We start from the raw sequence: 20,750 nt of genomic DNA on the forward strand, positions 1-20,750 counted from the left end.
ACCTGCGCAGCTCCCCGGTCTGCCTCTACCCCTGGCCATTCGCAATTCTATTCCTCATCCCAACTGCCGCAAAGCAGAGGACGGCCAAATACAGCCGATCCTGGAGCTCGGGGCTGGCTGGGAAGACGCACGGTGTTCACCTCTCTAAGGTGTCTTGAGTCTGCGGACAGCCCTCTACCAAGGCAGGAAGCGCAGCAGCTGGAGAGGGGAGTCTGCAACCAGGCATGGTTTCAAACTCTGTTTCGGAGTGGCCGCTTCATGCTTGTTAGACAAGGCAGGAGTCCATCTCCTCACAAGAAAGCACGATGTCTTTCACTTCTGTAAAACCTATTACCAACGGGTAATTATGACGAGTGAGTCAGGATAAGATTTCTCTCCTTTAGAATCTGTCTTTATGAGTCCTTTAGTCCATCGGTTGTCCTACCTTTTGGTCTCAGGACTCCTTTACATTACAAAAAATTATCAAAGAAGCCCGGCATGGTGGCTCACTCCTGTAATCCCAGCACTTTGGAAGGCTAAGGCGATGGATCTCTTGAGCCCAGGAGTTGCAGACCAACCTGGGCAACATGGGGAGACCCTCGCCTCTACAAAAAAAACCAAAAAAAAATTTACCAGCGTGGGGACATGTGCCTGCAGTACCAGTTACTCCAGAGGCTGAGGTGGGAGGAAACCTTGAGCCTGGGAGGTGGAGGCTACATTGAGATGTGATTGCACCCTGCACTCCAGCTTGGGTGAAAGAGCGAGACCCTATATCCAAAAAAAAAAAAAAAAAAAAAAAAAAAGTATTGAAAACCTCAAAGACTTTTACTTTATGTGAATTAATGGAGATATTAATAAAACACAACATAGCACACATTCCATTAGCCATCAGAGCAGTGACCTCATTACACACGTGTAGCCTCCAGCAAATTCTACAGTACCTTGTGAGAAAATGACGGTGAAAGGAAAATATTTTAGTTTTGTGAAAACAATTTTGACCTTATAGACTCCCTGAAAGGCTCTTCGGCACACCCACAGGTCCTTGGACCATACTTTGAGAATCGCTGTTCTATTCTGTGGGCAAACTCTGTCTTACCCCCTGCGGAACTGGGAAGGCCAATCAGTGGCACACATGCTGTATGTCTGACCTACATGCTGTAAGGGCATTGTGGTTGGGTCCCTCAGTGGGTTGGGGTCTTGAGATTCTAGAGGGGAAGTCCTGGGATCCAGTCTCCAATCCAGTGCAGCAGCCCTTATAGGAGTCTGCAGGATTGTAGGCTTGAGAGCTGGTTTGGTTTTCATGGTTGGTTAATCATTAGAGAGGTCTTCTGAGCCCAAATTGGCCCCTAGACACTGCAGGGTTTACCCTGAGCACCACGCAGGTTGAGTTTCTTTTCTTATCATAACAGAACTCTTAGTATTCTTTCCTATTCCTGCCTAATGTCTTTTTTTTAAAATTTATTTTATTTTATTTTATTTTTTTGAGTGTTGCTCTGTCACCCAGGCTAGAGTGCAGTGGCATGATCTTGGCTCACTGCAACCTCAGCCTCCCCGTTTCAAGTGATTCTCCTGCCTTAGCCTCCTGAGTTGCTGGGATTACAGCCGTCCACCACTTGCACCTGGCTAATTTTTATATTTTTAGTAGAGATGGGATTTCACCATCTTGACCAGGCTGGTCTCGAACTGCTGACCTCATGATTGACCCGCCTTGGCCTCCCAAAGTGCTGGGATTATAGTTGTGAGCCATCGTGCCTGGCCTGATGCCTTTTATACTTGCTCTTTCTTCCCCCTGGAAAGTTCTCCCCTCATTTATCCACAGGCTTGCTCCCTTACCTCCATCTGGCTTTGGCTCAAGTGTCTCTCAATGGTTTCTTCCTGATTACTCTCGTAAAGGTGATATCAACCGCTGCCACCACTACCATCTGCCTTCCCTGCTTTATTTTTATTTATAGCACTTAATCACCATCTGATAAAAAATTTTGTTTATTGCTACCCCTTCCCCGAGTCATCTTCATAAGGGTAGGGATTTTTGTCTGTTTTATTTGCCTCTGCATCCCCAGTATCCAGAAGAATGCCTGGCCATAGCAGATGCTCAACAAATATTTGTTGAATGAAAAGGAAAATGTAAAGCCAGCTTCATTGTGGCTGGTCTGCTGAAGAGTAATCTTGGAAAAGTGCAGTTATTGCAGGTCCGGTGATGCTAGGATGGGAGGAGCTGAGGGGGTGCTGGGTGTTATGGAGTTAGCTTGCAATACACAGTTGTCATTTTGCCTTGTTCTTTTTCATTGGATGGACTACACAGGTGTCTGTTAAAATCTCAGTTTGATTCAGAAGCTTGTAGCTTCTATGTCTCAGTCACCCATGGCTATGTTTTCTCTCTCTTTTTTCTTTTCTTTTTTTGAGACTGAGTCCTGCTCTGTCACCCAGGATGGAGTGCAGTGTTGTGATCATAGCGCACTGTAACCTTGAACTCCAGGCCTCAAATGGTCTTCCTGCCTCAGCTTCCCAAAGTCTTGGGATTGCAGGCATGAGCCACCATGCCCGGCTGTCTTTTCCTTCTGGGAACAGTTGTAACAAGGTAGAAGGGACATGTTAATAGTGGTTCAGTTTTATTTTCTTTTAAACCATCCTAATGTTAAAATCTATGGCTTCTTCTAATTGCCATGTATTTTAACAGTGAAATGGAGTAGTGAAGGTTTTTTTCCTGTTTTTTTTTTTTTTGTTTGTTTGTTTGTAGAGATAAATAGCCCTACCCTGAGGATATCCGTATGAGAGAGGCAGAGGCAGTTGCACCAGTACAGTAAGTGCAAGGGTCCGGGGGCTCGCCAGTGGGCAAGGTAAGGTAAAGAAGAGTCCTGAAGACTTTTCTTTCAGCCTGTGCCCTGCCGAAGACGTGTCTGGTGGGGCAGGATCAGTGTTCGACAGGAATGGTTATTGATGCACACAATGGGAGTCTGGGTGCCCTGCTTGTCAGAACAGAACTGTAGGTATTGAAGAAGTTGTACATGATAAGATTCATTTCTTTAAAAAAACTCTTTTTGAGCTCCTATGTAGTAGTATATGGCAAGTATTTCAGTATTTGGGAACATGAAGGTGAATAAGATATAGCCCTTGGCATAAAGAAAACAGAAAAGCCCCTGACTTGTGTTAACTTGAAAAGAGAAGATGGGAAAGGTGGCACCTGAGGATGTAACAAGGTCAGTGTGGCATTTACCTGGGCAATCATCTGGGATCGGGAAGGTGAGCTGGACAGAGCCTTTCTAGATGTGGAGTCAGGTGGCACTCCTGAGCAACAATGCAACTAGCAGGGTATTAACTGAAAAAAACATATGACTCTGAATAACAAGTAAAGTCTATTGCATGTTAAGGCTGCATAAATATGGTGTTTAAAAGCCTGGACTCAGGAGCCAGCCTACCTGTCCACCACTTAGCACAGGACCTATTTTTGCTCCCACCATACCACTCCAACTATTCTTGTCTGGGTCCCTAGTGACTTCAGTGGTGCTCAATCCAGAGGTCAGTTCTCAAATTCTTGATTTATTTGGCCTACCATTCACATTTAACCCACTTGCTTACTTTCTGCTCCTTGAAGTACTTTCTTCAATCGGCCTCCTACTCTTCTGATTTTCCCAGCAACCTTGCTGGCCACTTCTCATTTTCCCTTGCTAGCTGCTCTTCTTTCCCCAGACTTATTAGGGTGAGAGGGCCCTGAGTCTATTCCTAGACCTTTTCTCCTGTGGACATCCTGTTGCAGACCTTACCTAGTCCCATGGCTTTAAAGACCATCTACGTGGTGATGATGCCCTCATCTTTATCTCTGGCCCAGGCCTCTCCCAAGCTCCAGACTTACATATTCACCTACCAGCTGGACCTTGGCACTAGGTTGTGTGCTTGACATGTCAACTGCACAGATCTAAAACCAAATTTCTGACCTTCCCCTGGAAATGATAACCTCATCCTTTCATCAGCAAGTTCTGTTTTTTCTTTTTTCTTTTTTTTAAATTTTGAGATAGGGTCTCACTCTGTTGCCCAGGCTGGAGTGCAGTGGTGTGATCATAGCTCACTGCAGCCTCATCCTCCCAGGCTCAAACCATCTTCCTACCTCAACCTCCTAAGTAGCTGGGACCAGAGGTGCCTGCCACTATGCCTGGCTAATTTTAAAATTTTTTGTAGAGACAGGGTCTCGCTATGTTGTCCAGGCTGGTCTCAAACTTTTAGGATCAAGCTTCCCAAAGTGTTGGGATTATAGGCATGAGGCACCGTACTGGCCAGCAAATCCTGTTTTCTAGACTACATCTGGAATTTGATCACTTCCATCAATCCTGTCACTCCCCCTTTGATTATTTTGGTAATGTCCTAACTGACCTACTTGTGTCTGCCCTCATCCCTCTATTCATCCCAGCCTCCAGGGTGATCCTTTGAACACACTGTCAGCTGATGTCACTCTTCTCTCAAAAACCTGGACTAGCTCCCATTTGACTCAGTTGAAAGCCTGAACTCTTCCTGGGGCTTTTCCAGGGGCCCACCGACCCTGCATGGCTTGGCCTTACTCACCTCTCTGACCTCTGCCTCCTGCTTTCCTCTTCAGCTATCCCTTTCAGTCGTGCTGGCCTCTTTGCTGGTCTTCCAGTACATGGAGGCCCTCCCTGCCTCAGGGCCTTTGCACTGCTGTTTCCGCCTCCTGGAGGGAATGCTCTTCTCTTAGATATCCCCTTAGTGGGCCCCTTGTCTCCTTCATGGCAAGGCTTAGATGTCTTTCTAGATAGTGACTTTTCTGGTCCCCCTACTTAAAATCACCCCTGCAACCCTGTGCCACAGTACTCACTGTCCGTTTTCTGGCTTACACGTTCTTTTTGTGGTTTTTGTTGTCAAATGATCCTTTATAGAAATGTTTTCCTTTGTGCTCCTTAACTAGCTGGGCATTCCGCTGCACCATTGTCGATGTCACCTCTGATGTCATGAGTGTGGCAGCCATCAAGATTCAGCCCACAGACTGGGAAGTCCCCAGGATCTCTTTAATGGTTCCAGAGAGTTCTCTGGCTAAAGATTGGTGCTGCATCTGTTGAGCAATGTTGACAACCTCATCAAAAGTGATATTTCCACTGTGTTTAATGTTATCCTGTTTCTTTCTGTCTCTTGGTGGTTCCTTGAAGGCTTCGATGATCTGGGCAGAAGCAGAAGGTACCACCTCAATCTGGGCCTGTCTGTTCTGAATGGTCAGTTTCCCTGTAGTCCTCAGACCCCTCCAGTCACTGGTTGGCTTGGCAATGTCATCACCAATCTTTTTTGGAGACAGAAGCAGAGGGGCTGATGTTGGGGGCCAGCACAGACAAGGCATTGACTTCACCCCCAGTGCAACTCAGGTGTACGACTTTGATCTCATTAGGGTCCAACTTAGGCGGCATGGTGGAGGCGGCTCGTGGCTGATGAACCCAGATTTGGGAAAGCGGAAGAAAGTTACATCTTGGCCTCCTCCAAGATGAAAGACTTCAAGCCGGCTTACATGTTCTCCACAGCAATTAGCACCAACAGGGCCCTGTGTGTCACTCACTGCTGTATTCTCAGTGCCTAGAACAGTGTCTGGCACATGGTAGGCTCAGCAGAAATAATTGTGTTGAATGCAGGCAGTGGGGAAGTCCATGCACAATGTTTGGGTGGAGACTGGCACACAGCGAACAGCTGCTGTTAGCATCGGTACTGTCATTGCACGGCTAGAGGCCAGACATATGTGTGAGTGTGTGTGTGTTTTACATTTAAGCAGCTTTCAGTGAAAAGATCATACAGTGACCTTATTTCTAGACCAGTAATAGTTGAAAAGGCAACAATAAATAAATAATAAAATGAAAATAGATGCATATTGAACAGACTGCTTCTGAAGAGAAATGCAGGTATTTTGAGGTTGGATGGGGGCCTTAGGCAGATTAAGTGTATTGGATTAAAACCGAACCAAAACTGACCCAGAGCGAATCCCACCCCTCCATTATCCTGCAGTATGGCTTTGGTTTTCCTGGGAATATATTTGTTTAACATGATGGTGTCCTGATAGATGAATCAGGTGCCCATGGCTTTAATCATAACATTTCAGCTTGTTTGCTGTGTCTCCCAGTTGGAAACCATGTAGAAGTTCTTGGGTAGACTGCCTGGAAGTTGTGCAGTTAGATCTCTTATATAGGCCAGTGGTCCCCAGACATTTCACGAGCCAGACCTCTACATGAACAAATAAACTAATATTACTCTTCGAAGGCTGCCTCTACCTTTTTGTAGGTAATAATTGTTACCTGTTTATAATTAACCAAAGACATAACTGTCAATCTCAGCTTTTGATTAGCATCTATTACAGTTACCCAGTGTCTTCTACCCTGTTGATCTAATTCTAACCAACAGTGAGACATTTGATTGCTTAATTCGCCTTAGTAGACGTTCTTGGTAGAAGTACAGTTTCCGTTTCATTTTTGAAGTATTTAAATAACCCCAGGGACCCTTATTACTGCATAAGAGGATGCCTAGGGGATGGGGACCCTGTAGGTGATTCATCTCTTAATATTACTTCAACAATCAATGGTTTTAAAAATTTTTTTTTTCTTTTTTGAGACTGTGTCTTGCTCTGTTGCCCAGGCTGGAATGCAGTGGTGGGATCTCAGCTCACTGAAACCTCCTCCTCCTGGTTCAAGCAATTCTCCTAACTCAGCCTCCCAAGTAGAGTAGCTGACACTACAGGCACGCGCCACCACACCCAGCTAATTTTTGTATTTTTAGTAGAGGTGGAGTTTCATCATGTTGGACAGGCTCGAACTCTTGACCTCAAGTGATCCACCCTACTCGGCCTCCCAAAGTGCTGGGATTATAGGCGTCAGCCACTATGCTCGGCCTAAAATTTGTTTTTTTGAGATGGAGTCTCGCTCTGTCCCCCAGGCTGGAGTGCAGTGGCGCTATCTCTGCTCACTGCAACCTCCGCCTCCTAGGTTCAAGCAATTCTCCTGCCTCAGCCTCCCAACTAGCTGGGACTACAGGCGCCCACCACCACGCCTGGCTAATTTTTTGTATTTTAGTAGAGATGGGATTTTACCATGTTGCCGAGGCTGGTCATGAACTCCTGAGCTCAGGCAATCCACCTGCCTTGGCCTCCCAAAGTGCTGGGATTACAGGCGTAAGCTACCGTGCCGGGCCAATAAGGTGCCTTTCAATAGAAGCACACATGAAACAAGGCTATGTTTTGATCAGTTGATGAAAATGTTATGAATAGGAACTTAACCTTTTGTTTCCCTTAGGAACAACAGTTTAGTATTTGCTAATTTTGTGTTTGTGGCAACTTTATAAAATATAACTACCATGAATAATGAGAATTGCTTGTAGATTGAAACTTCATAATCCAAGGGAAGCATGTTACTTAAAAGGCTGAAGTCAAACCCTTTAGTAAAGTGAATATGTTCCAAATATTTCTTTCTCCCTCCCTCCCTCCCTCCAGTCCTTCCTTCTCTCTCTCTTTCTTTCTTTTTCTGAGATAAAGTCTCATTCTGTAGCCCAGGTTGAAGCACAGTAGTGCAATCTGCAGCCTCAACCTCCTGGGCTCAAGCAGTCCACCTCAGCCTCTTGAGTAGCTGGGACTACAGGCATGCACCACCATGCCCGACTAATTTTGGTATTTTTTGTAGAGACAGGGTTTTGCTGTGTTGCCCAGGCTGGTCTCAGACCCCTGAGCTCAAGTGATCTGCCCGCCTCAGCCTCTAAAGTACTGGAATTACAGGTGTGAGTCACCATGCCCCGCCAAAATATATATATATATATTTTTTTCTGTAAACCTGGATCTTCACATTTCTAGCTTTCTTGATACATTGTTCTTGTCACTAGTATGTCTGCCACTTACACCTGAATTCCTTGAGCACTGCACTTCTTTGTACAGTGCATTTTAATAAGCAGCTATGTTATAAATGCCAGTTGTTGAGGTTGGGAGACACTCAGGGGCCAGGAGTGAAATGGCCTGGCCTCAGATGAACATGCACCACTGCTCAGCATGTGCAACAGCTTGGAGAGAATCTATCCAGCAGAGACCATCCAGATCTCTGCGACCGAACCTCTGAAGGCTTTGTGAGAGAAAGAAATGCGATCCACGTCCTAAAGGGACGGGAGCAAACTATGAAATCAGGGGCTCATTAGGACTCTAGTTTCATCCTTGGCTGTACGTTGGGATCACCAGGGGAGCTTTAAAAGTAGCATCTCTGTGGCCAGGCGCGGTGGCTTACGCCTGTAATTCCAGCACTTTGGGAGGCTGAGGTGGGCGGATCACAAAGTCAGGAGTTTGAGACCAGCCTGGCCAATATGGTAAAACCCCATCTGTACTAAAAATACAAAAATTAACTGGGTGTGGTGGCGAGCGCCTGTAATCCCAGCTACTCAGCAGGCTGAGGCAGGAGAACTGCTTGAATCTGGGAGGCTGAGGTTGCAGTGAAGTGAGTTTGGATTGCACCACACAGCCTGGGCAACAGAGCGAGACTCTGTCTCAAAAAAAACCAAAAAGTAGCATTTCTGAGTTCCACCTCCAGAGATTCTGATGTGATTGGTCTGGGGTGGATCCAGGCATTGGACTTTGAAAAGCTTTGTGGGTGATTCCAGTGCATAGCCAGAGTTGAAGCCTCTGCCTTTGGGGATGTTGGTTTTGAGATCTGAAGGAGCGGGACCATCTGGTCTGCCTGGGAGACAATGAATGGGCTTCTCAGGTGTCTCTTAGATGGTATCAGGTATATCCTTGGAGGCCCCTGAGACTCACTTCTTTAACTCTTGCCCAGTTCATTGCTAGGGCAGGCATGGCACAAACTCAAAACTGGTGACTGCTATTGCTTTCTCATCTTGGAATCAACATTTTGATTGAAAAGGGGGGTCCCATCCCCTTTTGATTGAAAAGGTGGGTCTCATCCCAGACCAATCAGATCAGAATCTCTGGAGGTAGGACTCAGAGATGCTTCTTTTAAAGCTCCCCTGGTGATCCCAATGTATAGCCAAGGTTGAAACTAGAGTCCTAATGAGCCCCTGATTTCATCCTGATTTCATAATTTGCTCCTGTCTATTTAAGACATGGATTGTCGTGGCAGGTGAATCTACATGGACTCAAAAGTCTAAATTCTAGTTTGATATATTTTCTCTTGAAATGTGACTAATTCATTTCCTCTCACAGGTTCCTGACCTCCCCCCTCTCCTCTCCCCCGTATTATACCTTGATGTTGCCTTTTTTCTTTTCAGCAAAGTGAGTTGAATTCCTTCTTGTGGACCATTAAGCGAGACCCGCCATCTTACTTCTTTGGCACGATCCATGTCCCATACACCCGAGTTTGGGACTTCATCCCCGACAACTCTAAGGAGGCTTTCCTGCAGAGCAGCACTGTGTACTTTGAGTTGGACCTCACAGACCCCTATACGATCTCAGCTCTCACCAGCTGTCAGATGCTGCCACAGGGCAAGAACCTCCAAGATGTGCTCCCCAAGGACATCTACTGCCGCCTCAAGCGCCACCTGGAGTATGTCAAGCTCATGATGCCCTCGTGGATGACCCCAGACCAGCGCGGCAAGGGACTCTACGCAGACTACCTCTTCAATGCCATTGCCGGAAACTGGGAGCGCAAGAGGCCTGTATGGGTGATGCTTATGGTCAACTCCCTTACTGAAGTGGACATTAAGTCCCGTGGGGTGCCTGTCTTAGACCTGTTCCTTGCCCAGGAGGCTGAGCGGCTGAGGAAACAGACTGGGGCAGTGGAAAAGGTGGAAGAGCAGTGCCATCCATTGAATGGGTTGAACTTTTCACAGGTAAGACTCTCTTTGCATAAAAGACTTGGTGGTGTTTGGTTGTATGGGTGAATCTGCTGAGTTTCAGGGCAGGTGATGGACCACGGGCACAGCTTGTCTAGAAATTGTCTTTGCTCAAAAATGCTTTTCTGGAGGTTAGAAAATAAGCCACGTGGTCAGTTATATCACTTATTTGAGTATTGCCAAGAAAGAAAATCTTGTTTTTTCTTATCATTACAACAAATACCGTGTGCTTGCTTTTTTTGTTTGTTTTTGTTTTTTTTGAGACAGAGTCTCACTCTGTCACCCAGGCAGGAGTGCAGTGGTGCCATCTCAGCTCACTGCAACCTCTGCCCTCTGGATTCAAGCAATTCTCCTGCCTCAGACTCCCTAGTAGCTGAGATTACAGGTGTGTGCTACCATGCCCAACTACTTTTTGTATTTTTAGTAGAGACAGGGTTTTGCCATATTGGCCAGGCTGGTCTTGAACTCCTGACCTCAAGTGATCCGCCTGCATTGGCCTCCCAAAGTACTGGGATTACAGGTGTGAGCCACTGTGCCCGGCCCACACTGTGTGCTTTTAAATGCATTTTAGTTCAGATCCTTCATTAAAAAGATGCTTTGAGAGGTTGTGGACATGTGGATGCCACACTGGTTGTCACAGGGCATGGCCTGGTTTGAAAATGATACTGGCCATTGCTGTTTTAGGTGACAGCAGTCTCTTTGAGGTCACTACTGTCCCTCTTCAGGGCACTGCCCCAGGACAGTTCCTTTCCTAAGCAGAGTTATGCTCCCCTTACCCATGGTTTAAGGATCCTACCCTAGGGCATTGGAATTTAGGTTAATGTCCAAGAAGTTAGTTCTTCAATTCTTATAAGTAATACTTTATTAAAGTGCTGTGGTTTAGTTGTTTCCATGAAAGTTGTTTAAAGTGCATTAGATACTTCTGGAGACCAGTGGGAGCTTTGCAATATGAAATAAAGTGATCTTGTTTTGTAAATGTTCTCATTGGGTTGCCTTGAGGTTTTGTTCCTCAGAATTTGAGATTACTGTTAATCCAAATAGCTCAGCCTTAGCAGATCTTGACATACTCAACTAAGGTGGTTATTTAAAAGCTGTAAGGACATGTAACAGCCTAAAAATAATGTTCCTGAGTTGATAATGATATCTTTAGGGAATTTATCTTGCTAAAATTCTATAATATTAATACGTACTCAGATGCTATTCTATATGCTATAGTATTTGTTTGGCACACTAAGATTTATAGATAAGATAAAGGATCATTATTAATTGTCTGCATTGATCTCCTGGGAAAAATGTTCTTGCATTATTATGGAAACCCAAAGAGCCAATGTTATAACCTTTTCAATGTCTGCATTTAATATAATATTTTCAAAAAGAAAGGTGCTTTGATTTGAAGGCTTATTGATTTTGACCGAATGGGTTTGAAATTGGTGAGCATTTAAATCTGAGCCAAAGCCTTCTTTCGTACTCCCAACTGGGGAAAAAAAGACTTGGAAGTAAAATGTTAGCTCAAGCAATGTATCTCTGAAGGAAGGGGTGCAACACTGTCTCTTAAGATAACATATTCCAGCGTTATTTTAGAGCACAATAATTATAGACTACAGTGTCATGTTGATTTTATAACACATTCTTAGGGTTTATATAGTTGTTTAACATGTATAAACTAATTTCTTGTAAGACCTTGAGGTTAAGCTAGCAAGGTAGAGTTGTTTAAATTTAGGAGGAAAGCCTGACTTGTTCTTAAGAGTCTTTTATTTCATGTAACTTCCCCGTGTTTCCTTTCTAGAGATAAACAGTAAAATACAATCTGAGTATACAGCTCAATGACTTTTTTTTTTTTTTTTTTTTTTTTTTTTTTTTTTTTTGAGACAGTGTCTCACTCTATTGCCCAGGCTGGAGTATAATGGCGCCATCTCAGCTCACTGTAGCCTCTGCCTCCCAGGTTCAAGCGATCTTCCTGTCTGGGATTACAGGCACCTGCCACCACACCTGGCTGATTTTTGTATTTTTAGTAGAGATGGGATTTCACCACGTTGGCCAGGCTGGTCTTGAACTTTTGGCCTCAAGCGATCTTCCTGCCTCAGTCTCCCAAAGTGCTGCGATTACAGGTGTGAGCCACCACGCCTGGTCTCAGTGTATGACTTTCAGCCATCACTTAACTTCTCCGAACTTTAGTTTCCTCATCTTTCCAATGGGATAATAATACTTGCCCTACCATCCTGTTATCAGAAGCAAATAAAAGCAGGAAATTGGAAAGCACTTCATAAATATTATAAGATATAAGCAGAAGGAGTGAATATACAGTGCCTACTATGAGACAAGTCCTCACTGATAATTTTATATTTAACTCTGAAACGTCTCAAGATGAGTGGAATCATTGATTTTGCATAGGGAAATTGTTTTTCTTCTTGGTTTCCCATAGACAAAGATTTTTTCAAAGAAGTTAAAGGAAAAGAGGACAAAAGCATAAAACAGAAGGGCTAGCAGAGGTTGCAAATAAGAGGCATATGGGCTGAATCCGGCTCGCAGTTCTGTTTTATGTGGTTAGCATATTTTCTTTTCTTTTTTAATGACTAAGTTGACAATATTTAAAAATTGAGAAATATCACATGGAGAACAGCCTGGATTCTCTTGAGCCCTCAGAGGATCTGGAGTACTGGGGCCATGCTCCCACATAGCAGCAGTTGGCTGGACTGAGCACTGGCCGCCCCCTTTAGACGGGGCCAATAGTGTCTTTCCAGTTTGTCCGGGGTCCCCACTCCTCCCTGTTGCCTTTCGCCTAGCCCTCTTGACTTCTTTTAACTCATCTGCCTGGCCCCTGTAGGCCTTGTGGCTCTTGGTTTGTGGGGTGTAGGTCCCTGAATCTAACTGAAGTCTGGCAACAGGACCCTGACATGGATGCCTGGATTTGATCTTGTCATCTCAAGGCAGACATCATCCTTGCCCCTCAGTATCAAATCAAGTTATGCCTCCTGTTCTCCTTCACATAAAGTTCATGCCTGCTTGGTACTGCCAGCTGCATTGGCGTTCCCTATGTGAAGAAAGCACGTAGCTTGGACCTGGAGGTTCAGCGGAGTGGGCTCAGCAGGGTGGCGTCTCACTTCCCCTCTGTCTGCACAGGTGGGTTCCCCTAGAGAAACGGTCTTGCTAAATCCCATCTCCATGTTCATACATCACCAGGCATCTATGGATAGGCTCTAGGCATGGGGAATTGCAATGCCTGCTCTGCCCATCTAAGCATAGGACTCTCCTGTCCACTTCCCCACCAATGGATTGGATGTCATGGTGGGGTGGGACGGGAATCTGTGAAAGCTCTGGTCTCCTGCATTGGAATCTGTCCTTTAGGACCCAGTCACATCTTGGCTTGGGCTCTTTTTTAAAGTCATATCCTTAAGTGAACATGAATGTAGCCAACAGTTCTGGAGTTTCCCTCTGCTTTCCACATGCAAAGCCTGCATCTTTAGGCTTTCAACATCCTAAGAGGCAGTTAATTGGATGTAAAAGTCCTTTTGCAAACCCCAGAGTTGATGCTGAGGTCTTATCTGAATTGAGACTGTGCAAAGCGTCACTTCTTTGTTACTGTTTACTCCTGCCAATAGATGGCACTAACATGTTTCATATTTGCCTTTTTGGCTGTCACTCCTTTGTACTTTCCAGTAGGATGGTTACTGCCAGTTCTTGCTCTTCAGTACCCTAACAACTCACTCTCTCTGCTGAAAAGCCCCCCTTTTTCCCCCACAGTGCAACCTTCAGTAGTGGTTTGGGCTCAGTGGACATACTTCCAGATTGTATGAAACTGCAATTCTTGAGTTACAGTTTTGGGGTGTTGGAGAAGATGGGGACTTTGTTCTTTGGAGCAAGTTGTCTTTAGTTTGGTCGGTCGCCTAATACAAGAAACAAATGGCTCCAGGATGATTCTCTGGAAAGGTCCAGGGCAGAGTGGAGTGGTGGAGGCAGCCCCGCTCCCCAGGAGCCCTGTGGTCTGGCTGAGGAGGAAGGGCAAATTCCTAGAAGGATGCCACCTCTCTCAGCCTGTGGTTATTAAGGGCTAGGTGGATGCTGGAGGGGTGAGAGTTGGGGAGGTGCTAGCTGGCCTGAGGAAGACTCCTATGGAGGAAGGGGTCAGATTCTTTGAGGATGGGTTGGCCTGCCAGGCCTAAGGGAGAGGATCCCGGGGATACCATATGGTGCCTTGTTTTGTACTTTGCAGGTTTCTGCATATTCTTACATCAGTGCCGTGGGTCTTAAGAACAACCCTTGAGGCTAGGAGGTCTCTGTTCCTAGAGGCTAAGGCAAGAGTGTGGGGGGTCAGCCAGCAGAGGTCACTGGGGATGGTTTCCTGCTGGAATAACCTGGGAGAGGCCCATCTGGAGGCAGAGGGTGGGCCGGCGTGGGGTCACAGAAAGAGTTAGTGCATGACAGGCCTCGGCTCTCAGATCTCCTCTTTCTAATCCAGCTCTGCCTCTGAGTGTCATGTGGGACCCCTGTTGATTTCAGTGGGGATGGCACTAGGTTCAAAAGGTGGAAGAAGAGACCCAGAGCCAGCAACTGAGTTACAAGGTTTATTGAGAGGACTGACTTACAGGGTGATCCAGTGGCAGTGGGCTGGACAGGAGAATCCCAATCGCTTGTAAAAAACATGCAGTTGATAAATCACCTTCACTGAACACCTGCTCCTACATGGCCATCCTCATTTAACTCAAAGCAAAGGGCCTCAATCCCTTGTGTGGTCCATGTTCCACAGGATGGACCAGGGGTTCGGATGTTCCTTATAGATAAGGAATGAATCTCTGGGTTGGCCACTCCTGGATTCCTTAGCTTGGAACTCTGAACACACATTCTTCTTTTGAAGTTATTGCTGTCAGGTGCACCTATATACACTGAGTGCTGCCAACTGCCACACTTAGAGGAGTAATTGGCTTAGGGATTCTGGCTTCCTCATCATAAATTTCAGTAAAAGCAGGAGGTCACATTTTTTAAAAAAATTGACTATGATGCTCATAGATGACTTTTCCACATTTTCCATGACTGATATGGAAGTTGCTTGAAGATGGAGATCCTGACATCCTATTTTTCCTTGATAGTTTTGGTTTAAAATAAAGGCCTAGGAAAAATATGTGAACTCTCTGAAAGAGAACTCTTCCCCTTCTCGTCAGGAGATTGAGACCATCCTGGCTAACACGGTGAAACCCAGTCTCTACTAAAAATACAAAAAATTAGCCAGGTGTGGTGGCTGGTGCCTGTAGTCCCAGCTACTTGGGAGGCTGAGGCAGGAGAATCACTTGAACTCAGAAGGCGGAGGTTGCAGTGAGCCGAGATTGCACCACTGCACTCCAGCCTGGGCATCAGAGTGAGATTCCATCTCAAAAAGACAAAAAAAAAAAAAAAAAAAAAAAAAAAAAAAAAGAAAGGGTTGAATAGAGCCTTTCTAAGAGCTACGTAATATAGACTTGCCTCTTAAAGTTCACATGAAGTCTAACCTTTTGCAAGCAATTTGCTTTTAATCCCATTCTTTTGCTTTTTTATGTTCTTTCCCAACATTGCGATGTATTATTTCCTGTTCTTAGGCATGGCTGGGCTGAAGTGCTGCGGTCACTGTTGATACCCTGGGAGCCTGACAAATCTATTCCTCGGATAGACCACGTCCCGGCTTTCACATAGGCGTCAATACAGATGTTGTACGTGGACAGTGTCTTCATAAATTAGAAGTCAGGGTGGGTTCTTAGCTCTCTCAGGAGTGTCTTCTGCAGTGTTTTTTTCATGTTGGACATCCCTTTGGTTTCTGATTTTTTTGACCAGAGTAGAAAATCAAATCCACTTTGTACCTGAATGGCTGGCTGTGAAGCTCCTGAGCTCCTAGGTGCAGACTTCAGCTCTGTTTCCCCCCTGGGCACAGGCCTGCTCAGGACTTGAGCTGTCTTTCCTTTTATGGCCACTTTTTATTTGGGACACGTTTCTTAAGAACTCAGTGTAGGCGAGGCACTCTTTCTAATTTTGGGGATTCAAAGACAAAACAAGTGTTGACCCTGCCTCCCCTTGGCTCTGGGCTGCCCCTCTAAAGGCCAAAGCGAACTGAAAAAAAAAGAATAGGTATTTTTGTACCTATTTTTGTACAGGTACCTGGATGCCACACATGCTGCTGGGGTTCTGTCCATGTTGTGGCTGTGTCTGACCCTGCCCAGCTGCTTTTGGGGTCCTAAGAGAGGCACTTCAAGGGGACCGCAGCCTAGTTTCTGCCTCATATCCCTGCCTCCTGCCCTGGTGAGCTACGCTGGCAGGAGAGAGCTCCTTTGAAACCCTAGCAGCCAGCTCTTCCTTGACACCTGCTTGGTGGATCAGCCCAAGGACACGTCCAGACTTTAGGAATAACTCCCAGCATGTCTCCACGTGAGAAAAAGTGAGAACATGAATTCTCCATCCCTCCTCCAAAGATTACACCTGCCAGGTAGGGGTAGTTGAGGCAGAGTCTACCCCATTTGGGGGAGAGGAAGAAGGACAAGGAGACAGGTGGGACTGGGGCCAAGTTGTTATCTGGGATCCTCCAAGGAGTTGGTTAAGGTGTTGGGGTCAAGGTGCTCCATGGCCCAGGGACAGAGGAAGTGGGGGCTGCCCTGGACCCCGAGGTGCTTACTGGTGGTATAGCATCATGTCATGCCACGGGTATTAGGGTGCTTCTTCTCTGTATTCTTTTGCTCTGTCCCTCCTGACACTTTTTGTGCTGTCCTACCTTCCTGAACTCTTCACGAGGCTCTTCCCTTTGCATTCACAGTCATTTAGAGCTTAAAAGGGAGCTTCAGCAAGAGCTGCAGAATCATAAAATGAGGAATCCTAACAGGAGAGACCTCATTAGCCTCACAGTTCTCAGGTGAGAACTGCAGCTCACACTGAGTCTCTGCTCTTGCGGGTCCTTTGGGCAGGTGAGGTTGTTTATCGCTGAGCAGAGTACAGGCAGGTGGGTTGCTGCTGCCTGACTTTCGGGGAAAGGACAGCTCTGGGATGCTCTGTGCTCTCTGGGGCTTCCGTGCTGTCTGGAGAGGCTGCCGATGGTTGTTGACACAACCCAGGTCCAGAAGTGATTTTGAAATGCTGTAGAGCAGGGGTCCCCAATCCCCAGGCCACAGACGGGTACTGAAGCTTCATCTGTATCTACAGCTGCTCCCCAGCCGTTCCCTATCACTAGCATTACTGCCCGAGCTCCTCCTCCTGTCAGATCAGTGGCTGCATTAGATTCTCATAGGTGCGTGAAGCCTACCGTGAACTGTGCATGCGAGATCTAGGTTGCGTGCTCCTTATGAAAATCTGATGCCTGATGATCTGTCACTGTGCCCCATCACCCCCAAATGGGACTGTCTAGTTGTAGGAAAACAAGCTCAGGGCTCCCATGGATTCTACATTATGGAGAATTGTAGAATTATTTTATTACATATTACAATGTAATAATAATAGAAATAAAGTGCACAATAAATGTCATGTGCTTGAACCATCCCGAAACCCTCCCCCAACAGTACCCCCAACCTGGTCTGTGGAAAAATTGTTTTCCATGAAACTGTACCTGGTGCCAAAAAGGCTGGGGACTGCTGCTGCAGGGTAAAACCCTATTGGACGGCCCTGTAAATCGATCGCCAGGCTGATGGAAAGTGTTGGCAGACGTCTGAGGCAACTTGTGACTGAATCCAAGCTCGAGGGCCTGATACCTGTCTGAGCACCTCCCCACTGCTCCCACCTCCCTTTCTGGATCCAGGACTTTCAAGATCCTGTCAACCCTTCACATTCCCACCCAGCCCTGGCTCTGCTCCGCAAACGTGGCCAACATCTGGCTTCTGCCAGTGGGTGATCAGGGGATGACCCCACACACCTTCTCCACCTCTCCAACAACCCCCAACGCTGACTCTGCTGTTGCTGTGACTGTTCAGAAAGCAGGCGCCATTGCCTATGAGGCAGAGAGGAGAAACTGTGGAGGATGAAAGAGAGAAGGAAATAAGCAGAGAAAAGGAGGTCTAGGAAAGGGATTCGGACAGCCCAAGACTGGAGCTTTCTTCTTGCTTTTCTGGTCCTCTCCCTAGGAGATGACATAGAAATCACGGTTAAACACCTGCAGTGGACATGAGGGTTTGTATTAATTTGCGAGGGCTGCCATAAACAAAGTACCACCAACTGGGTGGCTTAAACAACAGAAAATGTCTGCCTCACAATTCTAGAGGCTAGAAGTCTGAGAACATGGTTTCATGTTCGGCAAGGCTGGTTTCTTCCAAGGCCTGGATTATGGCCGGCCCTTTTAACTTAAAGGCTCTATCTCCAAATAGTCATTTTCAGAGGTATGGGGGGGCAGGGTGGTTAGGACTTTGACATATGAATTTAAGGGGTACACAGTTCAGCCTGTAACACAGACCCAGGGTAAAGTTGCAAAGTTTGAGCAACTTTGACAGGGAGGAGATTTTGACATGATTTCAAAGCTGTCTGATTTTAGGTGTCCAATCAAAGTGAAAACGTTGTGTAGAAGGTTTTCCACCTTGATGTGTGTGTGGTTGGGGAGGAGAGCATCCAGCTGTGCCAAGTTCATGGCAGGTACTTGCATTGTGGCTAATTCTCTTATAGCAAAGATTACTTGAGCCCAGGAGTTCGACACCAGCCTGGACAACATAGTGAGACCTCCCATCTCTCCAAAAAATAAACGAGACTGAGCCATGAGCCAGACAGGCCATTTGGACTGCCAGCTTCCTACCTGTGATATAGAATGTTCAGGCTAAACCAGTGGTTCTCGAAGTGTGTCTCTGGACTGGCAGCATCAGCATCACCTGGAACTTATTAGTAATGCAAAATTTGGGACCCCCATCCCAGACCTCCTGAACTGGAAACTCTGGGGGTGGGGCCAGCCATCTTTGATCTTATCAGTCCTCCAGGTGTTTCTGATGCACATGCAAGTTGGAGAACCACTGGGTCCTATTCTTGGTCCCTGCTCCAGTCCTGTTCTTGTATTGCCACTGTGCGTTACCTCAAGTTGCAGGGCTCAGAAGACCCTCTTTCCTCCTGAACTCATAGTGTCTGCTGTCCATACCACCAATGAGAAGTTGCTCATTTGCTGCCATGCAGCGGCTGTTGAATTATCAGGCTTATGGTTATTTAATTCTTTTGTTGGTGATTAACTTTCCAGATGTTTATTTTGTCTCCTGGCCTGGCACATAAACTTCTAGAGAGCAAGGATCTTGATTTACCACCCGCCCTTTTTTTTGGTATGGGTCTAGCATCATGCCTTGCACATGTGGGTGTTTACTAATTGCTGGGTGCAATTGGAGGGAGGCAGTTTTCTGAATGCTCAATCTGGCCATACTGTATTAAAAGACCAAACTACAGCATTTACTCTTTGCTGGCTGTTTCCATCTTTACCCTGACTTTTTCTCTTCTGTTGATCTTCCCAGAATCATTTCCTTCCTGCCACCAGGGCAGAGATGCTGCTTACACAATGTTAGTGTGCCATTTTCCTGGGGGGTAACTCCCAAACCATAAAAAAGTGAAAGTTTAAAACACACCCCGAGGGCAGTAGTGGGTGTGTGGCTCATGACTGTGGGGGCAGAGACCTTCCTTCCCTTGCGAGGGGTAGTTTTTGAATCTGTGGTGCAGGTTTTTTTAAAAAAATTTTTATTTCTATAGAGATGGGGTCTTGCTATGTTGCTTGGTTGGCCTCAAACTCCTGGCCTCTAAAGATCCTCCCACCTCCACCTCCCAAAGCATGGGGATTACAGGTGTGGACCACCGTGCATGGCCAAATGGGAATCAACCACCCCTTGGTTCCACGGGAGTTTGAACCCTGGACCTTTGATGTGTAAAGCAGACATGATAACCGCTACACTGTAGAACCAAGTGTGGTGGGGTGCAGTTTTATAGCTTCTCTCCAAACCAGTCCTGAACTTCAGGGAGCCTCATATTGATTGAAGAGCCTGAAAATGAAGGCCGCCCCAAGGCCCTTGGTTGCTGGAAGCGGAAGTGACAGACATCCCTGCAGTGGGGGGGATTTTGGGCACAGCCTATCCTCATGAACCCAGTTTTTCTCCCTTACTCCTTCTTTGGGGCTGTCATGGTAGAATAACTGCCTAAGAATGTGATTAATGAGGAAAAGGTATACAAATTTTATTTTCTAAATATTATCCAGATTAATGAACATACTAGAATTTGAGCTGGATTTTCAAGGGAAGGCTAGCATTTAGTCAGGTAGGAAAAACAGACAGCTATTCTGAATGGGCCAAAAGTGCAGGCAAATCTGGGAAAATTTGTACTGTGCTGGCCACAGGGTGGCAGGCTGGGTTGGCTATATAAGCATTTGTGTAGGGGTCTGGTGAGAGATGATGTTGGAGGGAGCTAGACTGTGGGGCTGGGAAACCCAGGTGTGTTCTATGCACAGAAGGGTTATACAGAAGCTGTTTTTAGTGGGGAGAGAGAGGCTGGACATGGTGGCTCAAGCCTTTAATCCTAGCACTTTGGGAGGTTGAGGCAGGAGGATTGCTTGGGGCCGGCCGGGAGTTCAAGACCAGCCTGGGCAACATAGCAAGACCCCGTCTCTACAAAAAATGAAACATTAGCCGGGCATGGTGGTGAGCGCCTGCAGTCCTAGCTACTCAGGAGGCTAAGACAGGAAAATGACTTGGGCCCACAAGTTTGAGGCTGCAATGAGCTATGATTGTGCCATTGCATTCCGAGCTGGGTGACAGAGCAAGACTCTGTCTCTAACGAAATAGAATATAAAGTGGAGGAGGGATAGCACACAGCAGTGCTGCAGGACAAGGCATTTGGCCACTGAGTGTGGCTGGGTAGAGTGAGACACCCATCTACCTGGCAGTGGTGTTGGAGGTTGCCTCCTTGCTGGCAGCCTTGGCCATGTTAACCTCAGGACCCCGGGCCATCAGGAGGGAGACATTGGGAGTCTGGGAACTGAGACAGCTGGGGAGTGAGATATTTGACTTTTATTGAGTTGCATTGTG

At 46.4% G+C, this 20,750-nt stretch overlaps 1 protein-coding gene and 1 pseudogene across 4 annotated transcripts in view; one reads left to right on the forward strand and one right to left on the reverse strand.

The window, feature by feature from the left end:
• Positions 1–20,750, forward strand: part of TRABD2A (TraB domain containing 2A) — a 57,659-nt gene that overhangs the window by 1,802 nt on the left and 35,107 nt on the right. For all 4 annotated transcript variants that reach the window (XR_013402674.1, XM_077959158.1, XM_077959157.1 and 1 more), the window contains exon 2: positions 9,214–9,774. Coding sequence is in view for 3 of the 4 variants with exons in the window: in XM_077959158.1 (XP_077815284.1) it covers positions 9,214–9,774 (561 nt within the window). In the remaining variant the exon portion in view is untranslated. The remainder of the gene's footprint in view (positions 1–9,213; positions 9,775–20,750) is intronic.
• On the reverse strand, positions 4,887–5,960 carry LOC144333976 (large ribosomal subunit protein uL11 pseudogene; annotated as a pseudogene).

This window comes from Macaca mulatta, chromosome 13 (genome assembly GCF_049350105.2).
Source record: "Macaca mulatta isolate MMU2019108-1 chromosome 13, T2T-MMU8v2.0, whole genome shotgun sequence".
Taxonomy (NCBI): domain Eukaryota; kingdom Metazoa; phylum Chordata; class Mammalia; order Primates; family Cercopithecidae; genus Macaca; species Macaca mulatta.